The sequence below is a fragment of the Benincasa hispida genome, chromosome 6 (assembly GCF_009727055.1).
Source record: "Benincasa hispida cultivar B227 chromosome 6, ASM972705v1, whole genome shotgun sequence".
NCBI lineage: Eukaryota > Viridiplantae > Streptophyta > Magnoliopsida > Cucurbitales > Cucurbitaceae > Benincasa > Benincasa hispida.
Window position 1 is genome coordinate 35,562,941 of NC_052354.1, and position 19,918 is coordinate 35,582,858.

At 37.3% G+C, this 19,918-nt stretch overlaps 1 protein-coding gene across 1 annotated transcript in view; it reads left to right on the plus strand.

Annotated features, from left to right (window-relative positions):
- LOC120079330 (translation factor GUF1 homolog, chloroplastic) overlaps positions 1–19,918 on the plus strand; it is a 78,970-nt gene that overhangs the window by 4,698 nt on the left and 54,354 nt on the right. Inside the window, exons 4-7 of the mRNA XM_039033491.1 lie at positions 9,552–9,608; positions 9,804–9,869; positions 13,879–13,941; positions 19,514–19,558. Of these exons, the coding sequence (XP_038889419.1) occupies positions 9,552–9,608; positions 9,804–9,869; positions 13,879–13,941; positions 19,514–19,558 (231 nt within the window). The remainder of the gene's footprint in view (positions 1–9,551; positions 9,609–9,803; positions 9,870–13,878; positions 13,942–19,513; positions 19,559–19,918) is intronic.

Below are 19,918 nucleotides of genomic sequence, written 5' to 3' on the forward strand. Positions count from 1 at the left end.
TTACAACAATAAAATTTCCTTAGTATTAGAACTATAACACTCCCCCTCAAGTTGGAGCATATATGTTAATGATGCCCAACTTGTTACATAAATAATCTACATGTGTTCTATTCAATGCTTTCGTGAAGATGTCTCCTAATTGCTTTTGAGTCTTCACATATCTTGTAGATACCAAACCTTGTTGAATTTTCTCACGTACAAAATGACAATCAACTTCAATATGTTTAGTCCTCTCATGGAACACTGGATTAGACGCGATATGACAAGGTCACCGGGGGAGAATGTTGATTTTCGTTGATGTTTGTCAGTTGCTTTATATTTTGAGTTTGCAGCAGTGAGGTTGACAACGACTTCCAGGTGTATTTTCTGAACTCAATCAATCACGAGGTCAGCTTTTGGGTTGAGATCAACAAAAGATGGTAAATTAGTAAGATCAAAAGTTAAACGAGGAGGATGACTATAAATAATTTCGAAGGGGCACTTTCTTGTTGAGTGGTTTTGCATATTATTATGTGCAAATTCTGCATGTGGAATTGTTAGGTCCCATCTTTGAGGTTGATCACTGCTTAGCCAACAAAGAAGATTGCCCAAGGTTCTATTTGTTACCTCAGTTTGGCCATCCGTTTGAGGGTGACTTGTTGAGCTGAATTTTAGTTGGTGCCTAGTTTTTTTCCGTAGGCTTTTCCAAAAGAAACTCATGAATTTTACATCCTTGTCGGATACTATAGTTTCTGGGATGCCATGAAGTCAAACGACTTATTTTAAGAACAAATGGGCAATATTAAAGGCATCAGATGTCTTTTGACAGGGGATAAAATGGGCCATCTTGCTAAATCTGTTGACGATTACAAAGATAAAGTCAAATCCTCGTTGAGTCCTTGGTAATCAAAGGATAAAATCCATGGATAAATCTTCCCATATATTAGTAGGAATCAGTCTGAAGATAAATTGGGACAAATCAGCTTTAAGTGGTATCAATATCGATAATATCAAGCTAAAAGCAGAAGCATCTAGATTGAATTGCATGGCTGTCCACCTCCCTTTCATGTACCTTGGCCTCCCGTTAGGTGGATATCCAAAACAAGTGACTTTCTGGCAACCAGTGATTGATAAAATTCAAAGCAAATTGGACAAATGAAAAAGATACAATCTCTCTAGAGGAGGATGTTCTACTCTTTGTAAGTTTGTATTATCTCACATCCCTTTATAATACTACATGTCAATATTCTTGATGCCAGAAAAGGTGATCCAAATTATTGAAAGACTATTGAGAAACTTTTTCTGGGAAGGGCACTCGGGAAGTAAACTAAATCACTTGGTTAAATGGGATTTTGTCACTCGCTCGCAAGAAGATGGTGGGCTCGACATTGGAGGTCTGAAAATTAAAAACCAAAGCCTTCTAGCCAAATAGGGGTGGAAGTTTATCATTGATGAAAAATCCCTATGGAGTCAAGTGATAAAAAGTATCCATGGTAGAAGCACGTTCGGCTGGCATACCAATGGAAAAGTTAATTGCAGCTTACAAAGTCCATGGGTTAACATATCAAGGACTTGGTTAAAAGTAGAAGCTTTGGCATCTTTTAAAATAGGCAACGGTAGAAGGGCTGCTTTTTGGAACGACCCTTGGCTGGACTTTGTTCCTCTAAAAACCTCCTTTCCAAGACTTTACACCATTTCTACTAAGCCTGACAGAGCTGTCCATGATTTTTGGGATGATGCACTTGAATCATGGTCCATCCACTTCCGAAGACTACTGAAGGATGATGAGTTAGAAGATTTCCGACTCCTTATTGGACAGATTTCCACCTCTCCACTAAATTTAGTTTCAGATAAAAGATGGTGGACTTTAGAATCGAATGGGTCCTTTTTAGTAAAATCCCTTGTCAAACATCTATTCTTGGCCTCTCCAATTGGAAAACACCTAGAATTGGCATTGTGGAAATCTAAAAGTCCAAGGAGGATAAACATTATGATTTGGATAATGCTGCATGGACTGCTAAATTGTGCAGATATTCTGCAAAAGAAGCTCCCCACTCACCATATCTCACCACAAGCTTGTTCTCTCTGCTTGGCAGACTCTGAAAATCTGCTACACTTATTCTTCAGAAGTGTGTATGCAGAAAAATGTTGGCTCTATTTGCTTAATTGCTTTAATACCAGTTGGGTATTCGGTAATGACTTCAAGGCTAATGTCCTCCAACTTTTGATTGGTCCTAAAATGAAAAAGAAGCCAAGATTAATTTGGATCAATGCAGTGAAGGCCTTGTTATCAGAATTATGGTTCGAAAGGAACCAAAGAGTGTTTCATGACAAAGATTCTCCTTGGACGTACAGATTCGAGACAGCCCGTATTAATGCCTCTTCTTGGTGCTCTCTATCCAAAGATTTTCAAGATTTCTCCATTCAAGACATACTGGAACGCCTTCATCTTTCCTCCTACCTAAAAACCCTTGAATGATTCTAGTTTTTTTGTTGAATGTATTTTGTTTAGGTTATTTACACTTGTGTAAGCCCATTATACCAGGCACGACTTTTGTGTCATTGTTTTGTCATCTTTACTTTTCTATTTAGGATATGATGAGAGTGCTAAGGAGGTGTCAACCTAGTTGAGATGTCTGGGTGCACTTTCTGATCCGTCTTTCTTGTTCTTGTGTCCTTTCAATTATATTGTAACATCTTTCATTATCTTAATGAAGAGGTTTGTTTCCTTTTTCTAAAGAAAATTAGTAGGAATTGATAGAGTATAGAGACCAACATTTTGGGGGTGTTCTTTTGCTTTTTGGCAAATTAGGCATCTCTTAAAAAAATTGTTAACATCCTTTCGTAATTGAGGCCAAAAAAATCTTTCAGCCAAAGCTGCATACGTTTTGTCTTTTCCAAAGTGGCCAACTAGGCCATTGGAGTGAGTTTTTGCAAATAGTGCTTCTCGGAGGGATCCTTGTGGAATGCATAATAGATTGCCTTTAAACAGAAAGTTATCCATAATATGGAAGTCTTTGTTCCCGATGTGGGATTGGTGTTGCTTCCAGATTACACCAAAATTCGGGTCTAGTTCATAATATTTTGGTAGCATGTCAAAAGCAGTAATAGATCCGTGCAGTAAGGTTAGAAGTGTAGATTTTCTGCCGAGGCATCTGCAACTTTGTTAGAAGCACTAGAAGTGTGTTTAATGACAATCAAATTTTTGAATAAAGGATATCCACCTAGAATGCCTTTTTTTTTTTTTTTTCCTTTTTCTTTTCTTTTTTTCTTTTTCTTTTTCTTTTTTCTTTTTTCTTTTTTCTTCAAATCCACCTAGCATGCATTCTATTAACATGTTTTTGAAAGTGAATGAATTTTAGGGAATAGTGGTCAGTTAGGAGGATGAATTCTTTACTGATTAAATAGTGTTCCCAATATTGTAAAGCCCTAACTAAGGCATATAGTTCTTGCTCATAAGTAGTCCATTTTTCCCTAGCTTCACTAAGTTTCTCACTAAAGTATTCTATTGGGTGAGATTCTTGAGTTAAGGCAGCTACTATTCCCACACAACAAGCATCAATGGAAATTTGGAAAGGTTTGGTAAAGTCTGGTGGGGCTAGGATTGGTGGGGATGTGAGTTGGAGTTTAAAATGTGGAAGCTGTTGGCTGCTTCTTTGGATCAATTAAACTGTCCTTTCTTTAGGCAATTTGTTAGTGGTGCTGCAAGGGTACTGAAATTTCAAATAAACTTTCTATAAAAAGATGTAAGACTTAAAAAATGATTGAACCTCTTTCACTGCGGAAGGGGTTGGCCAGCTCTGGATAGCTTTAATTTTTGTTGGATCTGCTTCAATTCCCTTGTCATTAATCACAAATCCTAAAAATGATATTTGATTAGCAAGGAAAACACATTTCTTAATATTGATAACTAAGTGATTAGAGGCTAAAGTAGAAAAAACTTCTTGTAAATGAGTTAAGTGGTCAGTTGTTGTTTTGCTGTAGATGAGGATGTCATCAAAATACACGACTACGAATTTGTTAATATATGGAAGGAAGATTTGGTTCATTAGCCTCATAAAGGTGCTTGGGGCATTGGAGAGGCCAAATGGCATTACAAGCCATTCAAATAGTCCTTCATTGGTCTTGAATGCTGTTTTCAGTTCATCCCCTTCTCTAATTCTGTTATGATGGTAGCCACTATGAAGATCAGTTTTGGAAAATATTTTAGAACCAACTAGCTGATCTAAAAGGTCATTAATTTGAGGAATTGGGAAGCGGTATTTGATTGTTATTCTATTGATTGCCCTACTGTCTATACAAAGTCGCCAACTACCATCTGTTTTAGGTGCCAACAAAGCTGGAACATTGCAAGGACTAAGGCTTGGTCGGATGTGTTGTTGTGCAAGAGGTCTTGAATGATGTCATGAAGTGCTTGATATTCTCTCGGACCCATTTTATAGTGGGGTAAGTGAGGAAGGATGGTTCCTAGGATGAAATCAATGTTGTGCTGAATGTCTTGAAGAGGTGGTAGACCATCTGGAAATTTTGTAAGGTTATTAAGTAATTCAAGTACTCGGGGGTCCAGTGTGTTGTGTTGGCAGGGAACGTCCTGACATTCTTAGAGTGCCAATGTGAAGGTAGATGCTTGGCGTATAGCCTGTTTGGAGAGAACTAAGGAGAATAATTGTCTGTCTTGCTTATTTGGGCTGTTTGCTTTCAGCTGATGAGTAGAGGTTGGTAGTGGCATGAGTAGCACCTTTTTCCCCATCCAATCGAACTGATATGTATTGTCATGACCCCTATGTAAGGTTTGATTATCAAATTGCCATGGCGGCTAAGGAGGACATGACAAACGTCCATGTCTATCACATCACAGATTATTTGGTCCTTGAAGTGGCTCCCAATGGAAGGTGGTAGCATGCATATTTCATTTATTATGGCTTCACCACCCTTTTTGATCCATCCCACCTTATAGGGATGTGGGTGTGTTTCTACCTTAAATTTGAGGGCTTGTACTACCTTAAGTTTGATACGATTCTTTTGTTTTGCAACCCCATTTTGAGATGGAGTATCAACACAAGAAGATTGATGAAGAATGCTATGGGCATCTAAATAAGACTTAAGTGCATGAGAGAAATATTCTTTTGAATTATCGCTCCATAAGATTTTAAGAGCATTACTAAACTGAGTTTGAATTTCAGCATGAAAGTTACGAAAATGAGAAAGTAACTCAGAACAATTTTTCATTAAATATAACCACTTTACACGATAATAGTCATTGACAAATGTAACAAAATACCGAAACCCTTATTTAGACTCAATAGGACATGGACCCAAACATTAGAATGGACTAATTTAAAAGGAGCACTAGCTCGTTTAGTGACTCAAAGATACAAAATCAAACAATGAAATTTAACGAACTGACATGACTCACAATCTAAAGAAGGCAAATGCTGAATTTGGGAACGAAGACTCTTCAACACAGAGATAGACGAATCACCCAAACAACAATGTTCTTCAAGGGGAGACGATACGCTAAAGCATGTGATGGTTGTAGATATTTGTGGTTCAAAGATGTAAAGACCTTAAAATTCTTGCCATTTACCAATAGTTTGCTTCATTATAAGATCCTGAAATAAGCAATAACTAGGTTAAAAAGGAGACACAACAATGAAGATCACGAGTGAGTTTATTGACTGAAATCAAATTAAAAGAGAACTGTGGTAAATTTAAACTGAGGCAAAGAAATTGATTCAGTAAGATGGACGGTTCCCGATCCTAAAACAGGAGTGGAAGTTCCATCAGCTACAGTGACATTAGGTGTAGAGGTAGATGTACAAAAATTAGAGAATAAACTGGGGTTACTTGTCATATGGTCTGTAGCGGCAGAGTCAATGACCCATTTCGAAATGGAGGAAAGAAGACATTTAGAGATGTTACTTGTCTATCCGTTGGCAGTAATGGGAGTTGAAGATGATGCCTTCAATGACTCCTGATATTGTTAAAATTTAGCAAAATTTTCTACAGAAATCGTAATTGACTTGTCAAGATTATCAGGAGTAGACGCGACATGTGCAAATGACACTTATTCAACAATTTTCTACATTCACGTTTCGTATGACTAGGTTTATGATAGTAATAGCAAACATCACCTGAATTTGATTGTTGGTTATTGTGATAACCTTTGAAGTTATTTGATCCAACCCCCTTATTACCTCTGTAGTCATTTGTGCACCCAATCAAAACACTGCTAGAATCAGATGGCATAATTGTTTGTGGCTTCTCTGTACGCAGTATTTGAGTATAAGCGTCTTCCAACGATGAGATGTTTGAGCTCGACAAAACTTGATCTTCAGCCATCTCATTTTTAGGTGCAACACCAACTAAGGAACTCTCCTGATAAACAACTTTTCACGTTGAGCCATTAGAACTTTTGGATCAGTGTTAATTGGCATCAAGGCATTGAATTCTGCACATGTATTTTTGATCTCCATAAAGTAACTTGTAAGGGATTTCTCTCCTTGATTAGGTTGATATAGAGTCTTACAGACATCAAACACTCTACTAATATTCTTTTTCCTATAATAAAGAAATTCCATATATACTTGTAGTTCCTTGACTGATTCGCATGATTTACTAACTCAATGATTTCACAGTCAATAGAATTTTTGATCTATAGAAGCATTCTTGAATCATCCCATTACCAAATCTTTTTAGTAGCATCAGTCGGTGGCTCTTCTGTGATATGATCATCCATCTCAATGCTCCTAATAAACTGGCAAACATTTGATCTCCATGAATAGTAATTTGATCTATTCAATTTGCGTTCAGTTACTTTTGACACCATAGGAATCATCTTAGACATGACTATTGGTTTCTTGTCAGTCATTACCTTAAAAAACCAGATAGAAATACAAACTAAAATCTAATTTATCGAAGCAAACCCTAATTTATCGAAGAGATTTTTCTTTTAATGAACCACAAACAGTGAGTATAAAGCCAAACAAACACACCACCAAAGAGAGGAAACAACTCCGATGACACCCACTGAAGACGAACCAAAACGGGCAGCGCACGCGCCTATACATGCCGGTGCATGGATCGGACAACGGAGAGATGTTACGGCGTGAGCTTCACGCATTGGTCAGATGGACACCGAACTTTGGGGTTCTGCATATCGACGACTGGGCTCCTCGTTGGATAGGGTGGTGTTGAAAAATAGCGAAGAAATCGAGGACGGCGGCAACGGACGACAGAGAGTAGCGGTTGAAGATGGCGGAGAAATCGAGGATGGTGGCGATGGGAAAAAATATAAACCTACCCCTCCACAAAACCCTAGATGTTACACAAAAGGGTTCTAAATTCTCAAACCTTAAGGTCCACAAAACCCTAATTTTCTAGAGCTCTGATACCATGTAAAACTCTTAGGTTTGAGAAAATGAGAATTCTTTGTTCCATTCACTAAAGAAATATATATACAAGTGTACAAGAGTGACCAAAGAAGGAAATCGTAGAAAAGGCCATAAAAGAAAAATATAACAAACATATCTAGAACAATAAAATATCCCTAATATTAGATCTATAACAATTGAAAAATGTGGTTTTCAGATAGAATCAATTTCTCGTTCTCCTTCAGCTAAAGCTTAATTTGGTGGTTTTGTTTAGGAAATGAAGCTTGAGAATGAGTTTTTTTAGGAGGGATAAGAATGATGTAGTAGGATAAGGGTAAATTAGGGTATCTTGGTTAAAATCCTTAATTGATTAAGTTTAGGATTAGTTTCATTGATTGATTAGGATTAGAATTAGTTTCCTTGGTTTATTAGGATTAGGATTAATTTCTTTGATTAATTTGGATTAGGATTAATTTCTTTGATTAATTTGGATTAGGATTAGGATTAGTTTGCTTTCCAATTCTCTATAAATAGAGAGATTGTCTTCTTGTTTTGATAACTTTTGATTCATAATAAAGACTTTGATTTTTTTATTTATATATATATATATATATATAAATTGGAGATTTCTCTCCTTTTATCATATAGGCTACATCTTGGTGGGTTGCAAAGTTGGTTTTCTTCTTATCTAGGTATTTCTTTTAGAAGTACCCTAAATCCTTATCTTTTTGGAAGTCCGTGGTGGATAAAAGTTTAGAAAAGATTAGCCTCTTGGAAAAAAGCGTTTCTTCTCTAAAGTTGAAAGACTTGTATTGGTCGAGTCTGTTTGAGTGACATCCCTATTTATTATTTCTCCCTTTTTAAAGCTTCGAGTGAGATTTGTAAGATCTTAAAGAGGCTTATGCATAATTTCCTTTGGGAAGGGATGGATGAAGGAAAAGGAAAAGAGACACATTTGGTTAGATAGGAGATCATCGAGAAGTCGATCAACCTAGAGAATCAGAAATTGGGAATTAAGGTCCCGTAACAAATCGTTGTTAGCCAAATAGCTTTGGCGTTTCCCCCATAGCCCAACTCTCTTTTGCATAGGATCATTGCTAGTAAACATTGTCCTCATCCTTTTGAGTGGCTAAATGGGGTTAAGGCACATGCCAAAACTTATGGATGGATATTGCTGTGGTGCTTCCTTCTTTTGCTCACTTGATCCATGTGAAGTGGGAGAGGTCGAGAGGGAAATGAAACGTATTTTTGGGAAGATTAGTAGGTGGGGGGATAAATTTTATGCTTTATATTTCTCCTAGATATCATTTATCTGCCCTTAAAAATTGTTTTGCATGACTTTTTTGTTTGGTCAGGGAGCTCCTGTTCTTTCTCTTTTGGGTTTCTTCATTCTTTATTTGATAGGGAAGCAACATATGTGGTCTCGCTTTTGTTTTGTGCTTGAGGAACACACTTTTAAGCTTGAGAGAAGGGGTTTGGGGGTATAGAGTCTCAATCCTTTAGAGAGATTTTTGTGTAGATTTTTTTTTGATAGTTTGATTGACCCTTCTCCCATAGTGCAATTGGTCTTTTCGATGCTCAGGAGGATTAAGATTCTTAGGAAAGTGAATTTTTTTACTCAACAAGTTTTGCATCGTTGTGCTAACACAATGGATAGACTTGCAAGGAAAATGCCCTTGTTAGTTTGGTCATTTGTTGTATTCTTTGTCGGAAGGCAGAGGAAGACTTGAAACATATTCTTTGGACATGTTTAGATTCTTACATGCTTGACACAGAGACATTAGTGATATGATCGCAGAGTTCCTCATCCATGCACCCCATTATGAGGAGGGTTGCTTTTTATGGTTTTATGGGGTGTGCACTTTTTTATGGGTTCTTTGAGGGGAGTGGGATAACGGGATATTTAGGGTGTTTAGAGGGTTGGAGAAGAATTCTAGTAATGTTTGGTCCCTTGTTAGGTTTCATGTTTCCTTTTGAACTTTGATTCTCAAGACCTTTTGTTATTATTCTATAAGCACTATTTTGTATAGTTGGAGATCCTTTCTTTAGTGGATTCTCCCCTTTTTATCGTGGGACTGTCTTTTTGTATGCCCTTGTATTCTTTCAATTTTTTCTAAATGAAAGCTGCTGTTTTTATTAAAAAAAATGAAATTATAGCCATGATATTTCAACTTCACTTAACTTCCCCTTTTTTGCTAGGTTTCTCGATCTCTTGCGGCCTGTGAAGGTGCTCTCCTTGTTGTAGATGCTTCACAGGTAAATCATTCTAGATGGTTACTTTGTGTTAGCATTAGTTGATTACATGTCTTCCAATTTGCTACGTATGTAGGAAATCTTTGTACATTAATTGTGTGCTATTTGGCAATGTTACTATGAACCTATCTTGTTTTTTTCGTAGCTCGATTTCGATTATCTTTTGCTTAGTTTAACTCGTATGCAAATCTATATTAGGGTGTGGAGGCACAAACACTGGCAAATGTCTATTTGGCTCTAGAGAACAACTTAGAAATTATCCCTGTAAGTTTTATTGTTATACTTCTCTTTTGTACGTTTTTGTTTTTATTGTAATTCTACTATTCTTAGTGTTATAATTAATACGTATAGTTGTCCTTTATTGTAATTGTATATTCTTTAGTTTTGGGTTCTCTTGTACAACTATATATATACGTGCCTTTCTAATCTAAAATACAAGAAAATATTTTTTCCAATATTGAGCACAATTAGTCTATGACTTCCATGTATGCTTATATATTAAATCACCAATTGACCTAAAAGCTTAAACTTATGGATGAAGGTAGATTTAATTATATATCATCTACCAGAATATATAGTGGACCCATGGAGTTCGTCCAATAATTTTTCAATCATCGACATTGGAAATTTATCTGGCACTGTCACATTATTCAGTCATCTATAATCCACGCAAAACCTTTGTTCCTCGTCTTTCTTCTTGACTAAGAGAACCGGACTGGAGAATGGGCTATTACTGGGTCGAATAATTCCGGTGGACAGCATATCACTGACCAACCGTTCAATCTCCTGGATGGGCATACTTGTATGGTCTAACATTGATTGGATCCTGGCCTTCCTTCAAAGTTATTCGATGATCCACCTCCCTTTTGGGTGGAAGTTCAGTGGGAGTCTGAAAATTCTCTGAATTCTTTTATTAACTCTCTGATATCTCGGTCAATTACCAAAATCTTTTCTTCATTACCTGTTCCTTTGACATTTTCATTTTCATCAGTCTGTAGATTCTGAAATTCATTAAGGAAGCCTTGATCCTCTTTGTCCCAGGTCTGGATCATCATTTTCAAGGTTACCTCTAGTTTAGTTAAAGACGGATCCCCATCTATTGTTACTCTCGTCTCACTTTTTGTGAAGGTCATTGTCATGCTCGACCAATCTATGCCCACGTATCCCATCAAATGTAACTAGAGAAGCCCTAAGATTGAATCCATGTTCCCTATTTCTAACGGTAAGAAATTATCGATGACTGTGACGGTTGGAAGCACTATACTCACCGCCTTGCATACCCCTTTTCCTTTCATCATCGTTCCATTTCCAATCACCATTCCATAATTCGTGGTCTCAGTCACAGACAATTCCAACTGGTCTACAATTTTATGATGTATGAAATTGTGTGTGGCTCCACAATCTATCATCACCATTACAACGTATCCCTTAATTGTCCCTTTAACTTTCATAATTCTCGAGGCTGAGAAACCCGACACAGACCGCAATGCTAACTCCACCGTATCTTTTACACCCGTTGTTTTGTCTTTGATTTCTTCGTTTTTAGGTCCAGGTTCCATTTCTTTTGCTTCCCCATCTTCGCATGCTATTAGCAACATCAATTCTCTTTTCTCTTTCACCTTGCACTGATGACTGATGAAGAACTTCTCATTGCAATGGAAACAGAGGCCTTTCTCTCGTCGATCTTGGTATTCCGTATCAGACAATCGTTTAATTAGAGGATTCTTCCTCACCGTTCCTCCCTTCTTTGGCATCGTTACACTTTTCATTGCCACCGCTTTAGGGTATTGTGTCCAAGTCATTTGACTTTTGAGACTTGTGCTCTTCATACTACCCCTTCGGGCCAAACCTTGATTTGGGCCGCCTCTTTTCATCTCATCGACCATTGGATCAGTAAATTTCTATCCTCCACTAATTGAGTCTCTCGTATAATCTAGTCTAAGCCCACTGGCTGTCGGCTTATTACCCCTACTCTGATCGTTGGATGTAGCTCATTCAAAATCGTCGTTTCAAGTACATTCTCGGTTGCCTTCGGCAACGACGCAATTGCTATCTCAAATCTCTTGCAATAATCGGCCACCATGGTCTCCATCTTCAGATTCCACATCTGTGATAGGAGGGTACCGTCTACTGAAATGAAAAAAACGATCTTGCAATCGTTCCTTAAAGTCCTCCTAACTCATGAACTTCGCCGATTATTCGTCCAGTGATACCAGACAACTTCATCTTGTTCGAAAATGATTACGGACACACAAATTTTCTCTTCATCAGTTAGTTCATGGATCTTGAAATACCTCTTAGCCCGATAAATCCAGGCATCTGGGTTCTCACCACTAAAACCGGCATCTCTATCTTTTTGTATTTGCCTTTTCCGAGCTGGCCACCAAATCTTTCGCCTGAGAAGATTCTCCTTTGCTATCTCCTGTTTTCTTCACCCCAAAACTTTTGATTGAGATTGTACTCACTTCCTTCCCCTTTTCGATCAACATTTCTCTCACATCGCTTGATAGTTTCTCAAGACTCTTGTTCATATTAATTAGCATTTCCTTGATGCTCTGCATCTCTTTCTCCGTCCCTTCCACTCTCTCTTCCAATTACTTCTGAGCCATAGCTGATGTTTGTCCCAGGATTGAACGTGCTTTGATACCAAATGTTAGGTATCCAAGTCCCTGCACACAGAAAATACATAGACACCCAACAAAGCACACAAACACCACCAAAACAGTGTATAGCAGCCTCCCCTGTACGTTAACACTATTTATCAACAAATATCCCAAGTCTCTGAGGATATTACAAGTTTAAAGTTCATCCGATACTACTAAGAACATGAAGAACAAAAAAAGAGAATAAAAAGAAGAACCCTTGGCTATTTGAGAGATGCCCCTCTCCAGCTATGAGCACTTGCTCCCAAAAACACTCCCAACCTTCACACTGATTCCCAAACCCTACAAAAGCTCCTTTTAGCTGGTAGCCTCCTTTGTACACTGTCACCCAATAATCAAAACTCAGTTGGTCCCCACCTCCCTTTTTGCTTGAGCAATTTCTTTCTTTCACAACATCTCCCACATTCTGACTGGCCCTATTTTGTCTCCTAAGACAAATATTCTTTGGTCTAATGCAGTTAAAGCCTTGATTTCATAAATTTGGTTTGAGTAGAACCAAAGAGTCTTCCACAACAAGGCTACTGAATGGCCTGGCCCGTTTGGATCGGCCCGCTTGTTAGCTTCTTCTTGGTGCTCTCAATCAGTTTTTTTTGTTGATTATTCTATTAAGGACATTTGCCTTAATTGGAGTGCTTTTATATCTTCTTTGTAATCAAGCTAGTAGTCTCTTTGTCTTTAGCTTTGATAGTTTCATCTTGTAAATGGATATGATGAGGGTGCTATGGGGGTGTCAACCTAATTGAGATGCCCAGGTGCCCCTACTGATCTATAGTTCCCCAGACTATTATGCTTATTATTATGCATCATTGTATTTTGAACTTTGTATCTTGAGCATTAGTCTCTTTTCATTATATCAATTAAAAGTTTGTTTCCATTTTTTTTGGGAGAAAGACGATTTTTTTGCTTTGCTGAATGCTACTTGACTATCACAAATTTCTGTTAATGAACTCATAAAAGATTTTATCTTGGTTCTTTAAAAAGCTTTTGAATTCATGTCCCTTCAAAAATTCCAAAAGCTAGAGCTCGATATTCAACTTTTGTACTACTTGTTGCTACAAAAAATATCCAGATGTAGATTTCTAACTAGCATCCGTATAGAGTCCATTATGTTTGTTGACTTTGAAATAATAATCCATGATTTGGAGTGCCTTTCATGTATATTAAAATCATATTCACAGCCCTTAGATGATATTTATTTGGACCATTCATCGCAGAGAATGTAATGTCTAACCTAGTATGCGACAAATAAATTAACTTTTTCTCAAATATTTGATACATGTCTTTGTCAATTGACATTGCCTCTTTACTTTGGTTTTGAACTAAATTTGGATTCATAGGTGTTTCACCATTGCAAACATCTTTTTCATATTATTGATCCCCCTTAGATCATCATTGGTAATGAAAATATCATCTGCATTGTACAATTTCTTTTTCATCTAGCAATGAAAAGTTGTTTCTTGTCAAATAATAAATAGATGTGAATTATGAGCCATGCTCCTAAATACAATATACATCTCTTCCATTTTGGTCTCATTAACTTTTTTCTTAATACTTTGTTGCATTTGAATGTAATAATTTCATTGATTGCTTATTGATTTAATATGTTGTAGGTTTTAAATAAAATAGATCTGCCGGGTGCTGACCCACTTCGTGTGATGAAGGAGATTGAAGAGGTTGGTACCAAAAGGAAAAAAAAGGAAAGAAAAGAACGAATTGCTTTATTTGATGTAACATTTGCTCAGTCTATATTGATACTTTCCTTGTTTAAGCCGAAATACCGTGAGCACGAATTTATGTTTGATGCTGTCAATGGAAATACTGGCAATGATGGAACAGTTCAACTATTTCACCCTTTCTTCCCCTCCTTTTTCTTTTCCCCTTAACATAAAAACAATAATTTTCTTTTACGGATGAAATGAAAAAGAAATGAAAAATATAAACTCCTTTGGGGATATAGAAAACAGCTCAAAAACCAAAAAAGGATACATAGTACATCACCACCGTCAATTAACAACATATATACATATGTACGTACGTACATACATACATATATATATCTAGACACACACACACATATTGAAAAGAAGACTGTTTTGCTTCAGCACGGCTTCTAGCATCTTTATGGAGTTCATAATCCAAGTTCTTTGCTGATTACTCCATACAAGAGATATGCCTCAATTGGAACACCTTTATTTCTACTGTTTAATTATGTTGATTTTGTTTGTATGTCTTAAGTCCTTTTGATGTATCGTTTTGTGACTTATATGTCCCGTATTGAGGTTATTTTGTAATGGGAAATGATGAGGATGCTAATGTTGTGTCAGTCTAGTTAAGATAATCCGATGCATCTACTGACCCATATTTCTATTTGAGTTGTATGATGTTATGTTTCTTTGTACTTTGAGCAATAGTCTCTTTTCATTATATCAATGAAAAGTTTGTTTATGTTTCAAAAAATATTGAAATAAACAAAAGTTTTCAGAAAAAAAATGAAAAGTGATTCATGCTCAAAGATACAGCCTCAAAGATGCAGCAACTTTGAAAACTCCAAAAGCAAACTCTTGAAATCCTAACAAACCAACATTGGGAAAGTATTCCACTGTTGTAGATCACACACAATTTAAATTCAATTCCAATAAAAGACTGGTTGCACCGAGGAAAATAATCCTTGAATATGATGAAAAAAATCAAAAGCATGCAAATATAGCTTCACCAAGATCACAAAGTACATTGCAGACGACGAAGACCAATATTATGAGCTTCATCCAACAACTGAATGGGAGCTAGATAACTTGAATTAATGAGGAAATCAAGATATCTAAATTCAAGGTATTGATTGGGGTCTCATTTCAACTAGGGACGATGAAGAGTTGGTGGCCCCATTTACAGTGGAAAAAATTAGAAAAGCTGTTTTGGGAGTGATAAGTGTAAGTCTCAAAGGCCGGATAGTTTCTCTATGTCATTCTTCCAAGATAACTGTTCTTAAGGTTGAGTTGGAAAATGTTTTTAAGGAATTTTTTGAGAGGAAAAATCGTTCCCTTTCGAAAACCTTCGTGTGTCTCATCCCTAAGAAAAAAACGCCAATAGGGTTAAGGACTTTAGATCTATTAGCTAGATCATGAGTGTTTATAAGATCCTCGCTAAGGTTCTTGTAAATCACTTAAGGAAAGTGCTTCCTTCAACATTCTTTGAGACTCAAGGAGCTTTTGTTGCTGGGAGACAAATTCTCGACCAGGCCCTTATTGCAAATGAGGTGGTCGAGGATTTTAGAGCCCAGAATAAGGAGGGAGTTCTTTACAAGGTCGACTTTGAGAAAGCCTATGACCATGTTTATTGGGACTTTCTAGATAAGGTTTTGGAAAAGAAAGGTTTCAAGTATAAATGGAGAATGTGGATTTAGGGTTGTGTCGGAAATGTGAATTCCTCGATCCTTATCAATGGTTCTCCTAATGGGCCGTAAAGGTCTATAGAGGTTTGAGACCAGGGGACTCTTTTATCTCCATTCTTGTTCCATTTTGTTGTGGATGTTTTAAATCGCATCATCTTTAAGGTGGTGGATGGTGGCATTCTTGAGCCTTTGAAGGTTGGGTCTAAGGAGGTGACGTCATTTGCAGTTTGTAGATGATACGTTGTTCTTCTGTTCCAACAAAGAGGATTCCTTCCGTACCCCAACCACATTCTTGGGTTCTTTGAGGCGATGTCGTGGCTTAAAATAAATAGGAGTAAGTTTCAGATTTCGTTTATCAACTATGCTCAAGAGAAGCTTAATAGGTGGGTGGGTTTGATTGGTTGTGAGGTTGGTTCCTTTCCTTCTTCTTACCTTGGTCTCTGACTCTCCCTCTTGGAGGTAATCCAAGAGCTATCACTTTTTGGGATGCCCCATCAAGAAGATAAGGAAGAGACTTGCATCTTGGAAGAAAGTTTCTTTTCCAAAGTTGGGAGAATGACTTTGTTTAGATCGGTGTCAAGGGGAATTCCTCTTTATTACTTTTCTCTTTTTTGTGTGCCTGTCACGGTTTGTAAGAGTTTGGGGAAGCTTATGAGAGTTTCTTTGGGAAGGGGTGGAAGAAGGGAAAAAGTGTCATCTGGTGAGTTGGGAAGGTGCGGGGAAGTCTATGGTTAAAGCTTGGAAATTTAAGATTACACAACAAAGCTCTATTACCTAAATGGCTATGGCATTTTGCCCTTGAGCCCAAATCCTTATGGTAGAGGATTATTATGAGTAAGCATGGTCCCAATCCTCATAAATGGGTGGCGAAAGGGGTTAAAGGCACACATTATGAACTTGGGAAGGATATCTCTCTTCAGCTCCCTTCCTTTTCCAATCTGGTTTTTTGTGTTGTGGGGGATGGTAAGGAAACGTTTTTCTGGGAAGATCATTGAGTGGGAGATAGACCTCACTCTTCGACGTTTCCTCGGTTGTATAATTTATCCTCCTTTAAAAATTGTTAATGTATCGGATTTTTTTGGTTTGGTTGGGTAACTAAATCTCCTTTTCCGTTGGGTTCTGTCGGTCGTTGTCCACTAGGAAAATAACGAGGTGACCTCTCTCCGCTCTTTGATTGAGGGTTTTAATTTCAGACTTAGGAGACGGGATGTTCGTGTTTGGAGTCCTAGTTCTTTGGAGGGCTTCTCTTGTAAGTCTTTCTTTAGGATCTTATTGGATCAGTCGCCTGATGTGGAGTTGGTTTTCGATATTTTATGGAGGATTAAGATTCCGAAGAAAGTCAAATTATTTTTTTGGGAAGTTATGCTTGGCTATGTGAACATGAGGACGGGCTTTTGAGAAAGATTTCTGGGTCTTTTCTGTTGTATCCTTTGTCGGAAGACAGGAAAATCTGGACCACCTTCTCTGGGAGTGTAAGTTTACGAGATCGGCATGGAATTATTTTTTTTAGGAGTTTGAGTTTGTGACTGTTTGCCAGAGGGACATTCGTCTGGTGATTGAGGAATCCTTGCTCCATCCGCCTTTTAGATAGAGGTCTTTTTATGGTTTGCAAGGGTGTGTGTGCTTTATTGTGGGACATTTGGGGAGAAAGAAACAATAGTGTTCTGTGGTGTGGAAAGGGCCCCTTGTGAGATTCCATGTTTCTCTTTGAACTTCGGTTTCAAAGACTTTATAATCATTTTTTAGGCAATATCTTACTTAGTTGGCAACCCTTTCTTTAGTGAGGTTCTTTTTGTGAGCTTGATGTTTTTTTGTATGTCCTTTGTATTCTTCATTTTTTCTCAACGAAAGCAATTGTTTCTATCAAAAAAAAAATAAAAAAATAAAAAAAAAAATAAAAAGAAAAGAAAAGAAAAAGAAAATCGTTTTGTAATTACTCTTTAGGCAATATTTTACTTAGTTGTACTCCTTTTCTTAAATGGGGGTTTTTGATATGCCCTTGTATTCCTTCGTTTCTTTTAATCGAGCCTGAATTGATCGCGTTTGTAACAAGCTAGGCGTGATCATTAGTCTTTTGTCCTTTATTGTTCTTTTACTATTCTTAGTATAGGGCTTTCATGCATGCCTATATATATTGAACTCTAATGTATAGATGTTATTGTGAGACCAAAATACAGAAGAATCCAATATCTATACCTTAAGTGTGTTTTAGGAGCTGGTAATGATAAGAATGCTATAAGAGTAGACTATATATAAAGAAGTTATGATATTTTGCAATAAATAGAGGGGGTGGGGGAAGGAGAAATGAAGGCATTAATTAGTAAGTGATTTAGGGCTTGAGTGGGAACTCAAGAAAAGGAGGATTCTAATACCTCGAACACTTAGTTTATCTTGTAATTCTGTTATTGTTTAGATTTCAACATACTTGGGTTCTATTAGATTTGTGATGATGTGAGGAGAGGAGTTTTCAAATCCACAGAGGAGACTGCATTTGCTGTATGTGTGGTAGGGTTGGCAACGGGGCTGAGGCCGAGGCGGGGCGGGGAGGAATTCCCCGTCCTCGATGGGGGAATTTACCCCCACCCCCCGCCATTTGAAGGTGGGGACGAGGGTGGGGATTCCCCGTCGGGGAAACGGGTCTACACGGGGAGCCATTCCTCGTTTTCCCTTTGTTAGGGACCTTTTTTTAATTTTTTTCCCCCAAAATTTTCTTGGTTTGAGCTTGGATACTTTAGTTGGGCTTAGATTGAGCTAAATTAAAAATTAGGCTAAATGTAAAAATTAAAATATCTAATATATTTATATATAATATATAATATATTTAAAAATCTAATCGGAGCGGGGCGGGGTCGGGGTCGAGGTGGGGATATCCTCCCCATCCCCATCCCGTCCCCAGTTTGGGTCCCTAAAGAGGTCCCCGGTTTGACCCCATCCCCAGTATCAGGGCGGGACCCCACAGGGACCTGACCCCATGGGGAATTTTGCCAACCCTAATCTATGGTGAGTCAATTTATTTATTTATTTTTTAATGGAAACAAGCCTCTTCATTAAGATAATGAAATGAGACTAATGCTCAAAGTACAATAGTTGATAGAAAGTTGCAAGAATATAGAGAGCTAAGGATCAGCAGGTGCACCGGGGCATCTCTACTAGATTGAAATCCCCGTAGCACCCTCATCATATTCGAGAAAGGACTAACAAACAAAATCTAGGTACATAAGAGACAAAACTTCAAAAACAAAACTAGAACAATACATCTCGAACTAATTTAAACTAGAAAAATAAAAACTTAAAAGCATGCCAATTTAAACATAAGTCTGGAATGGAGAAATCTTCAAATGGCTTAGAGCTAGTACACCAAGATGAAGCGTTTAGTCGAGCTACTTCAAAGCAATCCATCCATCCAAGTTTTTTGGCATGAAACACCCTTTGATTTCTTTCAAACCATAATTCAGCAAGTATGCACCCGAGTTTTGCATTTGCTGTAAGTTGGTAAGTCAATTTATGCACTCACCTAGACCTACTGATTTTGAAGTCGTGTATAAAATATTGAGATATTTGAAAGGGACCCTAAGTAAAGGTATATTATTATCAAAACATGGCCATCTACAAGTTGAAGTATATACTAATGCACATTGGGTGGGAAATACTATTGATAGAAAATTTACTTCTAGTTATTATACTGTTGTTGGGGGAAAATTAGTTACAGGGCATAGTTAAAAATAAATTGTAGTAGCCAAGAATAGTGTTTTTTCCTTATTTGGAAATGGTCTTTGTATTTGATTCATTAGTGAAAAGAAACGCAATACTTTTATTTTCTTCCCAAAATTCAACTTATTGTTTCACGATTGTTGCAGATTGTGGGTCTTGATTGTAGCAATGCAATACAATGTTCAGCAAAGGTTAGTTTTCAAATATTTTCTTATCATTCATGCTTGCTCCGCTTGTCCAGTGAATAACTGGTTAGCCATTGAGACTGTAATTGGATGTCAAAACTATGCCCCATTAATTTCTCAAGGGGAAAAAGTTTCACGTACTGCACACAACTGAAAAATAATTGCAATTCCTGAAAAGTGATTGAAGAGACGAGCACTTAGAACTTCGGCCATTGCTCACTCTTGTTTCACATTTTTTGTATCGAACATCAGCACACTATTCTTCACATTGTACACCTGCATAGACCAACCAACCTGAAACTTCTGCTGTGAACTGTTGATGAAGGGGACAATGACCATTACATCAATGAAACAAAATTCTAGAAG